This window comes from Lissotriton helveticus, chromosome 4_1 (genome assembly GCF_964261635.1).
Source record: "Lissotriton helveticus chromosome 4_1, aLisHel1.1, whole genome shotgun sequence".
Classification (NCBI taxonomy): domain Eukaryota; kingdom Metazoa; phylum Chordata; class Amphibia; order Caudata; family Salamandridae; genus Lissotriton; species Lissotriton helveticus.
The window spans coordinates 1,067,660,074-1,067,676,423 of NC_136063.1; the positions used below are offsets into that span (position 1 = coordinate 1,067,660,074).

The following is a 16,350-nucleotide window of genomic DNA, read 5'->3' on the forward strand; positions in this document are numbered from 1 at the left end:
CTCCTGCCGGGCAACTGATGGCCCTGCCCCTGCCAGTGACAATGCTGGCTCCGCTCCTGCTGGGCGGCTGAAGACTCTGCCCTGCACAGTGAATAGGCCAGGTGCCTAGGCCTGGCAACACCCACAACAAACCCAAGATGGGGGGAAATTCCCCTGCATGGACAAAGGGATCAAAGCCAAAAAGGGGTATAAGAGAAAGACCCCTGAACCAAGAATTTAGATCACTTCTGACAAGGAAACCTGAACCAAGGACAAGAAGCCTGCTGATCCAAGGACTGCCTACCCCTTCTGCCAGAGTGCTGTTTGTTGGGGGAATCCTGCAGTTGCTTCTTTATTTTTGCCAAGGAACCAGGAGAGAGGAACTGAGTGTGTACTCTCAAACTTGCTAAAGAAAATCTCCAAGGGTTGGAAGAGTGCCAGCCTCCTGTTGAAGTCACAGGGCCAAAGGACTTCATTTATTTGCTGAAAGTGCTTGTTGCTGGAACCTGAAAATCCAGCACCTCTGAAGAATCCAGCAATCGCGACGCCGGACATCTCGACGCCGCTGATCATCGAGTGCTTCACTTTTCCAAGGTACTGTGTTGTGGGGGTCTGTGCGACTCCGGGCTCGACGTAGCGCTCCTCGCGGTCGACGCCGAACCTTTGGATTAACTTTGCCTCGACGTCGTGTGACTCCCGTGTGGGTTACATTGTTGCCAAGAACTGTGTTTTAAAGAAGAAGAGTTGCTTTTGTTACTAAAGACTTTGTGCTAAGAAGAAACCGTGCTTGAACTATTATTTTTCCTTCCAAGAGTATTTATTAAGATTGTGGTATATTTTTGTCGTTATTTGGTCTTGTGCTAAGCCTTATATAAACATTCTTATTTTTATAATACTACTGTGTCGTGTCCATTTGTAGTGTATTCACTTTATTACTGTATGTGGTCATAAATGCTTAACGCACTGCCTCTGAGATAAGCCTGTCTGCTTTGCCAAGCTACCAAGGGGGTGAGCAGGGGTTATCTAAGTGTGTGATCCCATTGCCCTGACTAGAAAAGGTGTGTCCCTATTTGTCAGAAGTGTATACCCCTGCCAACTAGAGACAGCCACTTCTAACATAAGGGAAGTCGTAATTAAGAAGTATACTGTTTATTCTGGAGAGAGACCATGTTGGGGAGCGTTGACTGTCAGGTAAGAGCTGACCAAAGCCATGGGACTGAGATAGCAGAGTTCCTGATGGATGGAGCAATGATGAAGAAGTCGAAGAACAAATGCATTGTCAGGTAGGTGGGTCTGAAGACACTTCCTGAGGCGGGTGAATGAGGTTCGCTTAAGAAGTTGAGGTTGAAGAAAATTCCATTCTGAGGTGTCAGCCCCAGAAAATGATTGTTTGTTGGTTAAGGTAGCCTTTACCTTAGGGGTTTCCAAAAGGAGCACATCTTTGCTTGTCATACCCCTAGATCGGCAGGAAAATGTCAGCACATTAGTTAGGTCAGAAGTGCTTAGATTGTGGACGGTTTTGTGAACTTTGCCTCATAACCTGATTTGAATTCGGATTGGGAGACAGTGTAGGTCTTTGAAATGGGGTCATATGTTTTTGATGCATTCATTAGTCTGGTCACAGAGAGGAGGATTGCATTGAGGAGGAGAAACATACAATGGGGTTGGGATAGGCTGCATTTCCAAAGAGTCTGGTCTCAGTATGACTAGTGATTGAAAGGTTGCGCTGATCTATTCACATGACATGAGGTGAAGAATTTACATTAGTAAATGAAGGTGGAAATGGACTATTTTGTCACTTTGTTGATATGTGGGATAAGAGTGAGTGATGAGTTTACAGTTTGCGTTCGAGGTGAGTGTGAACGTTTGTAGATTCAGTTAATTCAATAGTAGGAGATCTAGTTTTCGTTTTGAAAAAGTGGATATAAGGTGAAAACTTTGTACAGCATCCCTGTGTGGTGTAGAGAAGATCTGCTCAGTTTGGCTATGCCTTTAATTGTTAAAATATTTAGATACAGTAGGGTGGCATCAGTATATTGCTGCACTAAAGGGACCAGTGTTCCAGATTAGACTATGGAGGCTTGAAGTAGAGACTAACTAGTGTGGGAGCCAGGATTGATGCCCGAGGAACTCGGCAAACTACTCACATCAAGCATTCGGTGCATGATTCTGTATACATGTGTCCTTTGGAAATAGGTCATATATCTACTATTTGAGTTGTGTTTTGCTTCTGTGTTCAGTCTTGCATTGATTATTTACACAAACACATCAGCCCTTTGAACATTTCAAATAAACAGTGAAGGGGCCATTATTTTCATTTACAATACAAAAGTGACATGTTATATTGCCACAGACATCTACTGTAAATTTTAAACCTATCAGCTTTAACAGGACTGCCATGGACGGCTAGTCTCGCAGGAAGGGCCACCTGCAATTGCTCACAAGTTCAGCTTGAACAACATGACCGTTTGGAGACTTAGTTGTCAGGCCTGCTCCCCTAACATGGGACCAAGGTGGCTCTGATGGCTGTTTGGGATGAATTATTCGCATCTGTAGCCGAGGGAACACTCTCAATGCTGGTTGAGTTAGACCTATTGCTGGCTTTTAATACCATAGTCGACTCAATTTTGCTAGCTCTGCTTCAGAGGTCGACAGAGGCCTCTGATTTTAAGCTAAGGCAGCTTTGCTCCTTTCTGGAGAGTAGCTCTACGTGTGTGAAATTGGGCCATATTTTTATCATCCCTACAAAACTTTGATGCTCATGTTCTCCAGTGGTCCTCGCTATTTAATAAATATCTCATGTCTTTATTTGATTTGATTTGTCAAAAGGTATTTGATGTTCATCTTTATGCAAACAACACACACTTTCATCTAGGAACAAATGGGCTCAAGCTGAGTGAGAGGAAACATATGTTATGCTCATTCAGTCTAAGCACTTCAGTCTTCTATTTCCCTGCCTGCTACACCTATTCTTTAAGTTTAGTCCCACTTTCGAACTACTGTAAAAAATCCAGGAATTCTGTAGGATGAGGACAAGTCCCTTGGTCCCCACATTGACAAACCAATGAAGGCGTGCTCATTTAAGTTGAAGCTTCTCAGTGGTGTCATTCTTGTGTAGGAAAGGAACCCTTCACAGGAACCCTCGCTCACTAGAAGTGGAGATCCTAATAACCTCCAAATTAGATAGTAAGAGTGATCTTTTAGTGGGCCTCCATGATTGTTAATTGGTATGCCTTTAAAGTGTTCAGTACACTGCTGCCTAGCTCATATTTGGGAGACACAAGTATGATAGTGTCTTTCATTTGACAAAGGCTCTCTACTGGCTCCTAAAGCTTGGCAAATGGGGCTAACTTTTCTATGGCCATCTCAACATCCCTAGGGCTGAAGAAGGGGTGTGTCTTGGACCCTATGCTTTTTAATCTATTCTAGGCAGGCCTCTCCTCATCCTTTGCATTGGTTAAGTCTCCCGCCCCAAAACTCTGCACTATTCCTCTTTCTTTTGAACTTGCTGTATGCTGATGACTTGGTAATGTTCAGCCATACTAAGGTGGAGATGCAGCGCCTTCTGAACACCACTCACCACTACTTGTTAAAACAATCATTGGCATAGCCAATAGCTCTCGCCTTTGGGACCTTGTAAGCGTTTAGCCATGCAACAGTTGATGAGTTGATGTTGTTGCATCAAGGATATTGTGCTGGATAACTAAACACTTATAAGGTCCTAAAGGCGAGACCTATTGGCTATGCCAATGCTTGTTTTATCTTCGGTAGTAACATCATCATTGTGATCAATATTAGCCCCTATAGTGGACTCCATCTTCTCAATTAGTTTGTCTATTCCACTTAATATTTGGCTGTCAATTCGCTGTGCAGCTTTACTATATTTAGCAATTCCTTGGCTGTCAATTTGCTGTGCAGCTTTACTATATTTAGCAATTCCTTGTTCTAAGTTCAGCCACCTGCCGCTTCGCCATGTTACGCAATAACCTGAGCGCACAGAGCAACTCCTGCCAGGCCCCGACTAAGGATAAATAATAGACAATAGGGTTTTAACCTCCGCCTGTACCTTCACGGAGACATCCCCTGCTGAGGCCCTTTCTCTACGAGGCTCTTTATACCCTTTCCTTTGCTGCAATTACATGATTTCATTTTAAGGTCCACACGACCTAGCAACAGTTGTAGCATACACTATCAAAGTCCTTAAACCAATCACAGTCAATTAATCCAAGGACACCCACGCCCCGATACTAGTCAGGCACATGCACCAGCACAGTTCAAAACCTGAAAAAGCAATGACCTTGCTGGCTCTAGATTGCAGAATGTGGCAATGTCCTAGAGAGCCACTATCACTTAAAGGTTTAGTCCGCAGCACAAGGTGAATGGGCAGCTTCCTTAATTTACAGAAGCTTAAATCGTAAACGGACCAACAGGTTTCTAACAATAGCTGCGGGAACTATTAAGTCTCCCCTGGGTCGACCAGCCACTAACTCCTCTCCTCCAGAGTGGCAGGTGAGTAAGTCAGTCCCCCGTGTGCTACAGCACAGCCGAGGAGTAGCTAGCAAAGTTCAGGGCACTTCTTGAAATAAATATGGTTTACCAGCAGAGGAATCTCATATCAAATTCAAAGAGGGTGCCCTGCCCAGCCTCTTCCTGGCAAGGACGGGCAAGGGCGGCCCGGGCTTTGCCCAGTTGCAGCCCACGCAGCGGGTCTGTGAGAGCCTTAAATAGTTTAAACACAAAACAGCGGATGGCCCTGCAGGTGTTTCTGGGCGCTGTCTTCCCTAGCTGTTGCTCCTAGCGCCTACCAGCAGCTAACCCCCTGCAGCATCGTTGTAGGTGACTGCTGCATCACGGGGACTTCCATGGTGGGCAGGAAAATTGATGTGACAAAATGGACAGCAGAAACCAGAAAAGCACTACATCCGCGCAGCAGCACTCCCATATTGAGTTAAAGCTCGCTCTGGGCCCCTAGTCTCAATCATTCTCACTCCTTCTTACTCAGTCCCACTCATTTAGACTCACTATGACATAATCAGTCTCACTGATTCTCACACTGCCTCACTCATTCTGACTTGCTCTAACTGTGACTCACTCGGTCTAACACACAGTAACAATCACTGTCTTTCACCCTCACAGTAACAGTCACTGTTATTCTCCCTCACTGCAACACTAACTTTCATCCTCCTCACTCACTATCATTCATTCATACTCAGTACTTACTCCTCCTGTAACTCATTGTCACTCACTGACTCCCTCTACTGATCCTCTCGCTTTCACTCGCACACACACCACATGCACGATGTCTCTCATAAAAACACTCTTACCCACAAACACACACATTTACCCATTTGCAAAGCACACAGCATTTAAAAGCTTTTTTATTTACTGATATTGCTGTAGGACCCTTCTGGATTCTTGCTCCATTCATGTTCCGGAGCTGCGGTTGTGTAAATACCAGAGTAAGTTCACTCTTTTCCCAGCGGCTGGCTAATAGCTGTGAGCTTAAAGAAAATTGCAACTTTTCCCTGGGGTACCCCTGTTTTCTTCAAGTAAAATGCACTGTTGCCCATTTATACTTAGAGCATGTGGAAGGAAGATGTATAGGAGTGAGCTTTTTGGGAGAAGTGTGTTACTTTGCTTTAATTTGGATTTCACTGGAGAACTGGTTATGGCCTGTCAATAACATACTCTTTGTCATTATGTGTGTGCTTCTTTCAATAAACGTAAATACAAATACTTTATATTAAAATGTACCTGTAATTTATTATCATGATAAAAACGTGTTTAAAACACTAAATATATTTCAAAACGTTATTCTGCCCAATGTTGTGCAGGTCACATGGGTCCCCCAGGAGGAAATATTAATGTACATACAAGAAGGAGCAAAAAGACCAAAGTGTTTGTGACGGAAGGAAGGGATGTTGCCCTAACTGGCGTATGCATATTTTTCATTCGATCAAATTCTACAAAACTGATCACTACAGAGAATGTGCACAAGGTAAGTGTTTGGTGGATGATCTCCATTATCCCTTTCCCCCCGCTACCAACAGTTTTTTACCCACAATCAACTAAACTTGTATTTCATTCTGGTAACAAGCACCATATTGCATTGGTTTGTAGGTCTGGCCTACAAAGTTGGTAAACAAACCTAATGTATCCAATATAGAGTTAGGCCCCGATTCGGAGTCTGTCAGTCCGCGGTCTGCCAGACTCGCGTGGGCACGGGGGGGGGATGTCTCTCAACCACCCTATTATGAGTTAGGTGGTGGAACTGCCACAGCCCGACAGCGCACCGCTGATCCCTGGCTGAGTTGCGGCGGTTAGGAGGCAGTAATACGCTTGGCGGGACCACTGCTGTCCCGCCAAGCATATTACAAGGTTCCACTGCCACGAAAACCATGGCGGTGAGGAAACAAGGCCCCCTAGTGCTTCACGCCCTGTGGATGCATACAGGAGGGCACAACATTTGTCCCCCTATGTGCATGCACACCACTTCCTTTACAGTCCATGCCATGAGGGAACTGTTTTTGGCTTTCTTATTGCCGTGCCCATTTCCATGGCACCGCCATGGGAACGTCAAAAACAAAGCCTCCAGACAGGAGGAAACTCCTAATCTGGTGGACAGTCTGACCACAGCATTGGCAGGGCGGACCTGGCGCTGCACCGCCAAAGCCGTAATCGGGCTCTTAGAGTGTATCGATGATTCAAAGGTTCTTATTTGTTCTGCCTAAAGAACATATAAGTCTCACCATGGTTTCATTCGATGTGTTGTGTCATTCCACTTCTGTCAAGACTTTTTTTCTCTATCTCTACCTCCCCCCTGATCCCACTCTTTAGTGTCCCCACTCCCTTTATTAATAGCCCCCTGCAGTTCCTGTTTGCTCCATCAGCACTCGTGTGTTCCACCTGCTTCCCACAACTATATTAGTGGCCGTCCATCTTTAAATGGATTTGACTCTATTCCAGGATTGCCATACATGCATGACGATGGCCGAGAACTACTGACTTTGCCAAGGGTTTGCCAGTGTTTCTTTTTTTACTAAACACAACTGAAAGCGACCCGCAGAGTACTCTTAAGGTTATATCTTACATGGGGGCCCAGTTGTTGCAGCAGCTGTGTTCAGACTGGTTTATTAAGGATCTGCCAGTAGCAACATAGTTGTGTTCTGATTCAGTCCGACAAGAGCTGACTCTGGGTGTTGATAGCTAAATAAGTATCTAGATAGGTATGAGCCAGTCATTGTGTCTTCTCATAAGTCTTCGTGGAGAACATACAGTGACTATATGACCAATTAATTAGATTTGCAATTAACCTACAGCTGGCACCTTCATGCTTAAATGCATGTATACAAAACTATCACATCCTGGAACTTTTTGTCCTGTGACCTGAGCAAGGATGTTGTTCTACTTGACCTTTCCTCATCCCAACAAGACCTCAATGATGAAACCCACACCAATGCTAAAGGTGCACTATAGTAATCACCGGAAATCATTTCAACTTGACCTTGGAGTAATCACCAGCCTACTAAGGTGGAGATACTCTATGGAGCTTAAAACAGGACAAGTATTGAACTCTGTACCGTAAACAGCTCCATCTCTCAAACGACAATAACTAATTCTGTAGACATACCAGAGATCTCTATCCATCGAACAAGTCTCAGCTATGTTTATTATGCCAATTATACAGATTTAATGTGTGGCAAATGCAGTAAGGTAATGATAACATTTAAGAAAGTGTTCCCAAAATGTGTGTGACAATTTCAGGAAGCATGGCTGTTCCCCTAGTCAACTTTCTCTGTGAAGAAGTCCAAAACTGCTGAACGAAAGACCACCTGATTGCAAAGGCATGGCAGCCTTTAACCCCTTGCGTGCTCGTAACGGAACCATTCTGTCACGAGCCACGGTGGGGCTGTGCTGGTGACGGAATGGTTCTGTCACGGCCCGGCCGCCATGCCTGCGCGGCGCTGATTTCCCGCCTGCGCGGCACGTTCTATTGAGCCGGCGGGGCCGTGACGGAACCATTCCGTCACAAGCACAGCGCCACCGCGGCTCGTGATGGAGTGGTTCCGTCACGAGCCTCGTGGTGCCGCGCGGCCCCCCCTCACCCCTAGCGCCGCAGCGGAATTACCGCCACGGCCAAGGGGTTAAGGGGTGGCTCCTCCATTATGGCTGCAAAGCATCACCTCACTGCTGGAAGGAGCAGCTGAAAACATACAATAAAATGATAATAAAGCAAATATTAAATATGCTTCATTATCATTTTTTTTTACCTTTAGGAGCTGGTTATAACACCGCAGCCATCACCTGAGTCCTGGGGGCAGGGCCATCAGCAGCAAGAGTGGTGATTACTGGGCATGTGGGTTTGGCCGGGTGTCCATGCACACTGACCTCTCCCCAACCCGAGCTGCATTGTTGGGTGGCGAGAACAGCAGGCGCTGCCTTCCAGTCCCCTTTGGAGTGGTAAACACGACCGCTCAGGTCAATTCCAGTGCTTCTCATGAAGCGCTGGGATAGGTGATGGGAGAGTCTGGGAGCCTGGGCTTATGGGAACTGTAGTTTGCAGTTCCTGGTCCAGAAGAGCACCGAGGCGAGGCACGGGAGAAGAGGATAGTAGAGGTGGTGGCGGGCAGCACGAAGGTAAGTGTACTTCCCCCCCCTTGTTTTCTCTCATGCTGAATCCGCGCTGCCCCTTCTTCATGGGGGCAGCAGCTGCCTCTGCCACCTTTTCTTGGTTTCCGTTTCTTAGTTTGGTTATTTCTTTGATTATCCATTTTAGAGATGTAAGCAAATCAGTGAACGTCACGTCAGGTTCCTGTTTTTTTGTTTTAAAAGAAATCCCACATTTGTAACAAAAGGCCCGTCTAAAAACATAATTTAAAATAGCAATATATTGACCCTTCTTTTATTAGCCTTGTACTGCTGCTGGACCAATAGAAAGAGGATGAACAATAGACTAGCAGTCAGAAGAGGTGTTGTCCTCCGAAATCTGTGACTATGAGCATGATCCAGACTCTCTGCACTTGTTCTTTTGTCCCTTCGTCCTCACTGCAGCACCCTGCCTCCTGCTCCTGGGGACCTTGCTGCTCCGCCCTTGATCCTGTTCCCCTAACTCTCTTTGCTGCACTGTCCCGGCCCCATGTCTCCCCTTGCAACCTCCCCTCGCTGGTCTTTATCTCCTGTATCCTCAGTCCGCCCTCCCCCAATCCGCCCCTGTGAATACTCTCCTGCTCCCAACCCCAGCCACCGCTCCTTTGCTTCCATCCTACCAATGCTCACCTGTTCCTCCTTCCAGCCCTCGGCTCTATGGCCAGGGACTGCCGGAGGACCCCCCCGTTCCATTAACAAACATTATTAAAAGGAAATGAGAGGGATTTCTTTTCTTTGGAGGCGGGGGTCATACAACCCCCGGCCTTATTGATTAAAACATAAAAACAAATCAAAATTTGAAATAAGCAATATTTACACAATTACGCAGAAAACATTACACAACATTTGATTACAATTGATATATACAGATATCAGATGGCTAACCTTAACATAACTCTAGTACAAGGTATTTCCTATCCGAATCTAACGTATCAATCACATTATACAATATTTATTACCTACGTATCCTAGTTGGGCCTACGGCAAGGTCACTAACTGGTGTCAGATCCTTATCACTTAAACCACGCCCTCCTGTCGGAGTGCGCATGTGCAGAGGGCCCGTTTACCGTGAGGGTACCCCCCCGTTACCCCTGTACGCCCTATTAACCACGCCCTTCCGTCGAAGTGCGCATGCACAGAGGCCCGCTTGCGGTGAGGGTACTTCCGCCCCCCGGTTAACCCCGTATGCTCTATTAACTCCATTAAAGGGGCCCTTGCATCTCTGCGCCGTTTACTGGCGTCATTGTGCACGTGCGGGGTGGCCAACCAGCCTAGAGAAAGCGTGACTCTCCCCTCCCCCGCACCCATGTAGCCAACAGGCTGTAACTGCCCCTGGAGTTCTAGGAGAGACCACTTGTCCCTCCCTTTGGGCGATACCATTCAAGAATGGCGCCACCCCCTAAGGACCTTAAATTTACTGCTCACCAATCATGACCTTACCGTCCAGCGTAGTTGACCGACTATCTGGCCCCCCCACCCTCCTAGACTGAAAGGTCCCTGTCCTTAAAAAAATCACAAAACTAGCCAACTCACTGCAAGTTCATGCCTTGACCCTAAACACCACTAACTAAGCAAGAAGATTTTATTTCAAAAACACAAGGGACATTTGTTTAAAACCTCACCTCAACCTCCAAAACATAACATTGAGGATTTCCACGCCATGCTTAAGGTGGTAAACTGCCATACGTGCGTGCAAAATTGCCGTGTTTTGTGACAGCCATCCCGAAATTATATAGTTGTGACAGCTGCTGGTGTTGAGCTTGGGAAACATTCAGGTGTTTGTGCTGGCGGAGCAAGTCCAATCTTCAATGTTATGTTTTGGAGGTTGAGGTGAGGTTTTAAACAAATGTCCCTTGTGTTTTTTGTTTCCCACAATTCCTTACAGGCTTGCATATTCAGGCAGTACATTGTTATTCCTGATGATGATCCTTCAACAGTTGATGTAGTTAAAACATTAGTTCACCACTGTGTGACCCAATTGTGTTTTACTACATGAGTACAGCTAGCCTGATTTTTCTTACTGCACTAGCGTCTCACTAATTGTAAAATTGCCTGAAAAATACCCTACCCTTGTAAATATTGTTTTGTCTTGCCTTGTTTTATGTACTGGATACAGGACTGTGTCCCATTGTATTTATGTTCTCTTGAATTTCCTTCAAACCTTCCATTCATTAAATAATAGGGTCCGGCTGGACACCTTATTCATTATAGCGCAGATTGTGGCCTATAATTATTTAAGTTTTATAAGTGACAAGGGAGACCCAACAGATAGCTAAGTACCATGGGTATAACAACGTTATAGTGAACAAAACGGTTCTTAGCTTATTTTCAAATCAACAAACCAATGCTGTATAGAAACACAATGGAAAACTATACTTGTTATAAAATTTCCAAACCCAGCCGGGAAAGGATTTTATTTTATAAAGAAGCAATGTTCAATTCAGTAATACATTCATGATCACATGACACAAGCCTGTGTCGTACATGAAAAAGAGGGAAATAGAAGGATAGCATAAGGGTGAAAGGGGTGTCTATCAGGCAAGAAGCGAGAGCAGAGACAGGGTACTGTTTCTAAGTAAAAAATCAATCACAGTATCGCCTGGAGTGGAACATAAACAATCTTATTGCTCAATATTATAAATATGAAACCACTCATGGGTGTCGACGTTTCGATCCCTATTGCTCAATAAGATACATGGGATCATCATCAGGACCTTTGTAATATACAAGACATGCCTGATTGTACAAGAAGCCTGTTTGGGAGAGACGAAGAAAAAGGATATTTCAAAAAGCTTAAGAGCAGTTTTTCAGACGCATGCCAACTATACATCGAAATCACAGTGTGTGGCCAAGTGCACAGTGGGTGTGACTCAATCACGCATTCAGTAACAGCATTTACAACAACTCGGAATCGCAGTGGCGTGCGTGACGGACTGCAAGAATCTCAGTGACGTGACGTGATCGTGCTACCTTCAAATGGATATGGGGATTGTAGGTCAGACGTGTCTATGATAAGAATTTATTATTTATTAGGAAAGATGGCAGGGGTCACTTATAAGCCCATGCGGTAGTACCCTTTTGTCTAATGGTTTGGAAAGACAATGGAATGGAGGGAGTGAGGTTGGTAGGACCCGCGTTTTCAAAGAAAGTGTGTGACACAGCCCGTAATTACTTAGTTAAACGCGCAAAAGCGCGACAACGTACCAGTTAGTGAAAGGCATGGAAGTTACTTCGGGGGTCCGTGTCCGTTTTATAAAAAGGCAATTAGGCAGTGCTAATCGTTTTCCACCGTAAAAGTGGCGCTGAAAACAGAAAGGCGCATTAGGTTTCAGGCTGCGGGAGCGGCTCTGTGAATAAGGGCGGCACTTGGCGCGAGGGTGTCTAGCTTACCTTGCAAAGTTGCAATTAACCGGCAATGCGAGGATTATAAAATTAACAGTGCAGGTAATCATGCACGTAGGGTCCCAACAATGTGGATTTAGACGCTATAAAGAAAAAGGGGAGGAATAAGAACATAGCAGACCAACGGAGGGTCATAACTAAACAGCTTGGACGCGCAGCAGCTACTTACTTAGTCCCGATGAGGACTCGCCTTCACGTGGCTTCTCGGTTGATGCCGAATGGAAGTCAGTGGGCTGGGGGTTCGCGCCGGGAAAGTAAAGCCCGCGTGGGTCACATGACCATCACTGCGGGTGCCATGCCTAAGAGGCCAGATGTCTAATGCGGGGGCCATTTTGTAATGGATAAAAAGGCAAGGAGTGCGGGTGCAAACATGGTAATAGTGACAAAGTGACTTCAAATAAAGTGAAACACATCGTTAATGAGAAACAATAATTGGCATATTCACATAGGGTCACATTTTCAGTTTTCCATGTGGCCATGGGGCAGTCATGGAGTATTCACTGCGCAGCACTGACCCAAAGGGTTATTTCATTACCATGTTATCTTGATTCATTGCACACTGTTCAATCAAAGAGACATAGTCCATTGCTGTCTTATTCTGATTTATTGTTCACTGTTAAATCAGAGCAACGTAGTCCAGTCCTCACTCCGATTGAGCCCAGTCCGAATAGTATTAAATTGAATGATGGACTTTAGTTCCTCACGATTCAGCAACTGTTGTAGATTGCCACCCCTCTGCGGTAGCTTGACGGATTTCAGAACCGTCCATTGCAAGTCATCCGCTGTGTGCTTCATGCTGGCATAATGTTCAACCAGGGGAGCATTAGGAGTACCACACCTAATGCGGCTTCGATGCTGACTTATTCTGGTCTTAATCTTTTGGGTGGTTTGACCCACATACATCAACGGGCAAGGGCATAAAATCGCATAAATCAAATTGTGACTATTACAGTTTGTGAAATCTCTTAGTTCAACCGTGATGTTATTGTGACTAAATGTGCTCCCCTCAAGTGTAAAATCACAAACAATGCAATGACCACATTTCACATGGCCTCTAACTGGGGGTAGACCCCAACTAGACTCAATTGTACCTGACGGGGGCTGCGGAGGTAGGGCTGCTCGCACCAAATGGTCTTTTATATTTCTGCTTTTCTTGAAAGCAAACAGGGGTTTGTCAAAGGTCAGCTGACCTGCATTTAAGGTTGGCCAATGGCGTAGAATTGTTTTCCGAATTTTATCAGAGATTGGGGAAAAGGTTGTGACACAGGCAATCCTACCCACACTGGGCCTAGCTTTTGGTTGGAGGAGAACCTCTCTGGGACAGTACCACGCACGTTTTGAGGCATTACGCACTAACCTGTTCGGATACCCTCTTGATTTGAGTTTTGAGGCCAGGATCGTAGCCTCTTTAAAGTAGTCAACTTTGGCAGAACAATTTCTTCTAATCCGAAGGAACTGTGAGTATGGAAGTGAGTCCTTCAGGGCTTTAGGGTGATTACTATTGTACCTGAGTAAAGTATTCCGCTCAGTTGGTTTTCTATAGAGTCGAGTGAGTAGCTCCCCTGCCTCATGATAAATCAAAAGATCCAGGAACGGTATCTCTGTTTTATGGCTTGAGAGAGTGAACTGCAAACTGTCACAATTGTTGTTTAGCCAGTGCAGAAACGAGTTAAGGCCTTCTCCCTCTGAATTCCAAATCAGAAAAATATCGTCTATGTACCGGCGCCAAATACCAATGCTGGTTCTGAAAGGATTTGTGTCGGCTAGGATTGAGCTTGTCTCAAGCGCATCCATGTAAAGAATGGCCAGATGAGGAGCAAAAATAGCTCCCATCGAGCATCCCTTAATCTGTTGGTAGAATGTCCCATCAAAAATAAAGAAGTTTCTGGTAAGACAGAGTTCTAGCAATTGCAAGACAAACAACGTCGGTACCCTGTGTGGTCTGGGTCTGGAATCAAGTACTCGCTCTATGACCCGTAGAGCCGCTCCCTGAGGGATATTAGTGTAGAGCGACTCTACGTCGAGCGTGCAAAGTGTTTGGTTGTTAGGGTCATAGGGGAAATGTTCCACGAGATTGATCATTTCCATGCTGTCACGGACGTAACAGCATGTTTCCGGCACAAAGTCTTTTATGAAGAAGTCCACGTAGGACCCTAATGGTTCCAAAATGGAGCCACAGGCCGATACTATCGGTCGGCCTGGTGGGTTAACACTGTTTTTATGTACCTTAGGGAGTGTGTAGATGACAGGGAGTCTGGGACACTTAACATTCAGGAAACCGAATTCCTTCTTGCTAAGAAATCCCTCGTCCCTGCCAGCCACTGTAATTTGTTTTATCAGGCCTTGAATTTCAGACGTTGGGTTCCGGCCTAGTCTCAGGTAGTGTTCCCTATTATTCAATTGCCGAATAATCTCGCTTTTATAGGCATCAATATTTTGCAGGACAATGCCTCCGCCTTTATCAGCGCTCTTAATAACTAGGTCCGTATTGCCTTTAAGTGAGTCTATTGCCTCCTTTTCGTTCTTTGAAATGTTGTAGGGAATGTAAACCCTCTTACTTCCCAAGAACTCGAGCTCTTTGAGAATGAGTTTCTCAAACGTAATGATCTCAGGCGGAATCATAGCTGCCGTAGGGAGGAAAGTCGAGGGAGGGGCAAATGGGGTGTTACGGTTCGTCTCAGGAGTGGGGTGCAATTGGAAGAATGCTTTCAGCCGTACCAGTCTAAAAAAACGTAATAACTCCGTTTGCAACTCCATGAAATTGGGGCGAAATTGTTCTGCCAAAGTTGACTACTTTAAAGAGGCTACGATCCTGGCCTCAAAACTCAAATCAAGAGGGTATCCGAACAGGTTAGTGCGTAATGCCTCAAAACGTGCGTGGTACTGTCCCAGAGAGGTTCTCCTCCAACCAAAAGCTAGGCCCAGTGTGGGTAGGATTGCCTGTGTCACAACCTTTTCCCCAATCTCTGATAAAATTCGGAAAACAATTCTACGCCATTGGCCAACCTTAAATGCAGGTCAGCTGACCTTTGACAAACCCCTGTTTGCTTTCAAGAAAAGCAGAAATATAAAAGACCATTTGGTGCGAGCAGCCCTACCTCCGCAGCCCCCGTCAGGTACAATTGAGTCTAGTTGGGGTCTACCCCCAGTTAGAGGCCATGTGAAATGTGGTCATTGCATTGTTTGTGATTTTACACTTGAGGGGAGCACATTTAGTCACAATAACATCACGGTTGAACTAAGAGATTTCACAAACTGTAATAGTCACAATTTGATTTATGCGATTTTATGCCCTTGCCCGTTGATGTATGTGGGTCAAACCACCCAAAAGATTAAGACCAGAATAAGTCAGCATCGAAGCCGCATTAGGTGTGGTACTCCTAATGCTCCCCTGGTTGAACATTATGCCAGCATGAAGCACACAGCGGATGACTTGCAATGGACGGTTCTGAAATCCGTCAAGCTACCGCAGAGGGGTGGCAATCTACAACAGTTGCTGAATCGTGAGGAACTAAAGTCCATCATTCAATTTAATACTATTCGGACTGGGCTCAATCGGAGTGAGGACTGGACTACGTTGCTCTGATTTAACAGTGAACAATAAATCAGAATAAGACAGCAATGGACTATGTCTCTTTGATTGAACAGTGTGCAATGAATCAAGATAACATGGTAATGAAATAACCCTTTGGGTCAGTGCTGCGCAGTGAATACTCCATGACTGCCCCATGGCCACATGGAAAACTGAAAATGTGACCCTATGTGAATATGCCAATTATTGTTTCTCATTAACGATGTGTTTCACTTTATTTGAAGTCACTTTGTCACTATTACCATGTTTGCACCCGCACTCCTTGCCTTTTTATCCATTACAAAATGGCCCCCGCATTAGACATCTGGCCTCTTAGGCATGGCACCCGCAGTGATGGTCATGTGACCCACGCGGGCTTTACTTTCCCGGCGCGAACCCCCAGCCCACTGACTTCCATTCGGCATCAACCGAGAAGCCACGTGAAGGCGAGTCCTCATCGGGACTAAGTAAGTAGCTGCTGCGCGTCCAAGCTGTTTAGTTATGACCCTCCGTTGGTCTGCTATGTTCTTATTCCTCCCCTTTTTCTTTATAGCGTCTAAATCCACATTGTTGGGACCCTACGTGCATGATTACCTGCACTGTTAATTTTATAATCCTCGCATTGCCGGTTAATTGCAACTTTGCAAGGTAAGCTAGACACCCTCGCGCCAAGTGCCGCCCTTATTCACAGAGCCGCTCCCGCAGCCTGAAACCTAATGCGCCTTTCTGTTTTCAGCGCCACTTTTACGGTG

General features: G+C 45.5%; 1 protein-coding gene across 1 annotated transcript in view; it reads left to right on the forward strand.

The window, feature by feature from the left end:
• The window catches only part of DNAH5 (dynein axonemal heavy chain 5), a 5,174,212-nt gene that overhangs the window by 183,575 nt on the left and 4,974,287 nt on the right, over positions 1–16,350 (forward strand). Inside the window, exon 4 of the mRNA XM_078687662.1 lies at positions 5,814–5,977. Within this exon, the coding sequence (XP_078543788.1) occupies positions 5,814–5,977 (164 nt within the window). The remainder of the gene's footprint in view (positions 1–5,813; positions 5,978–16,350) is intronic.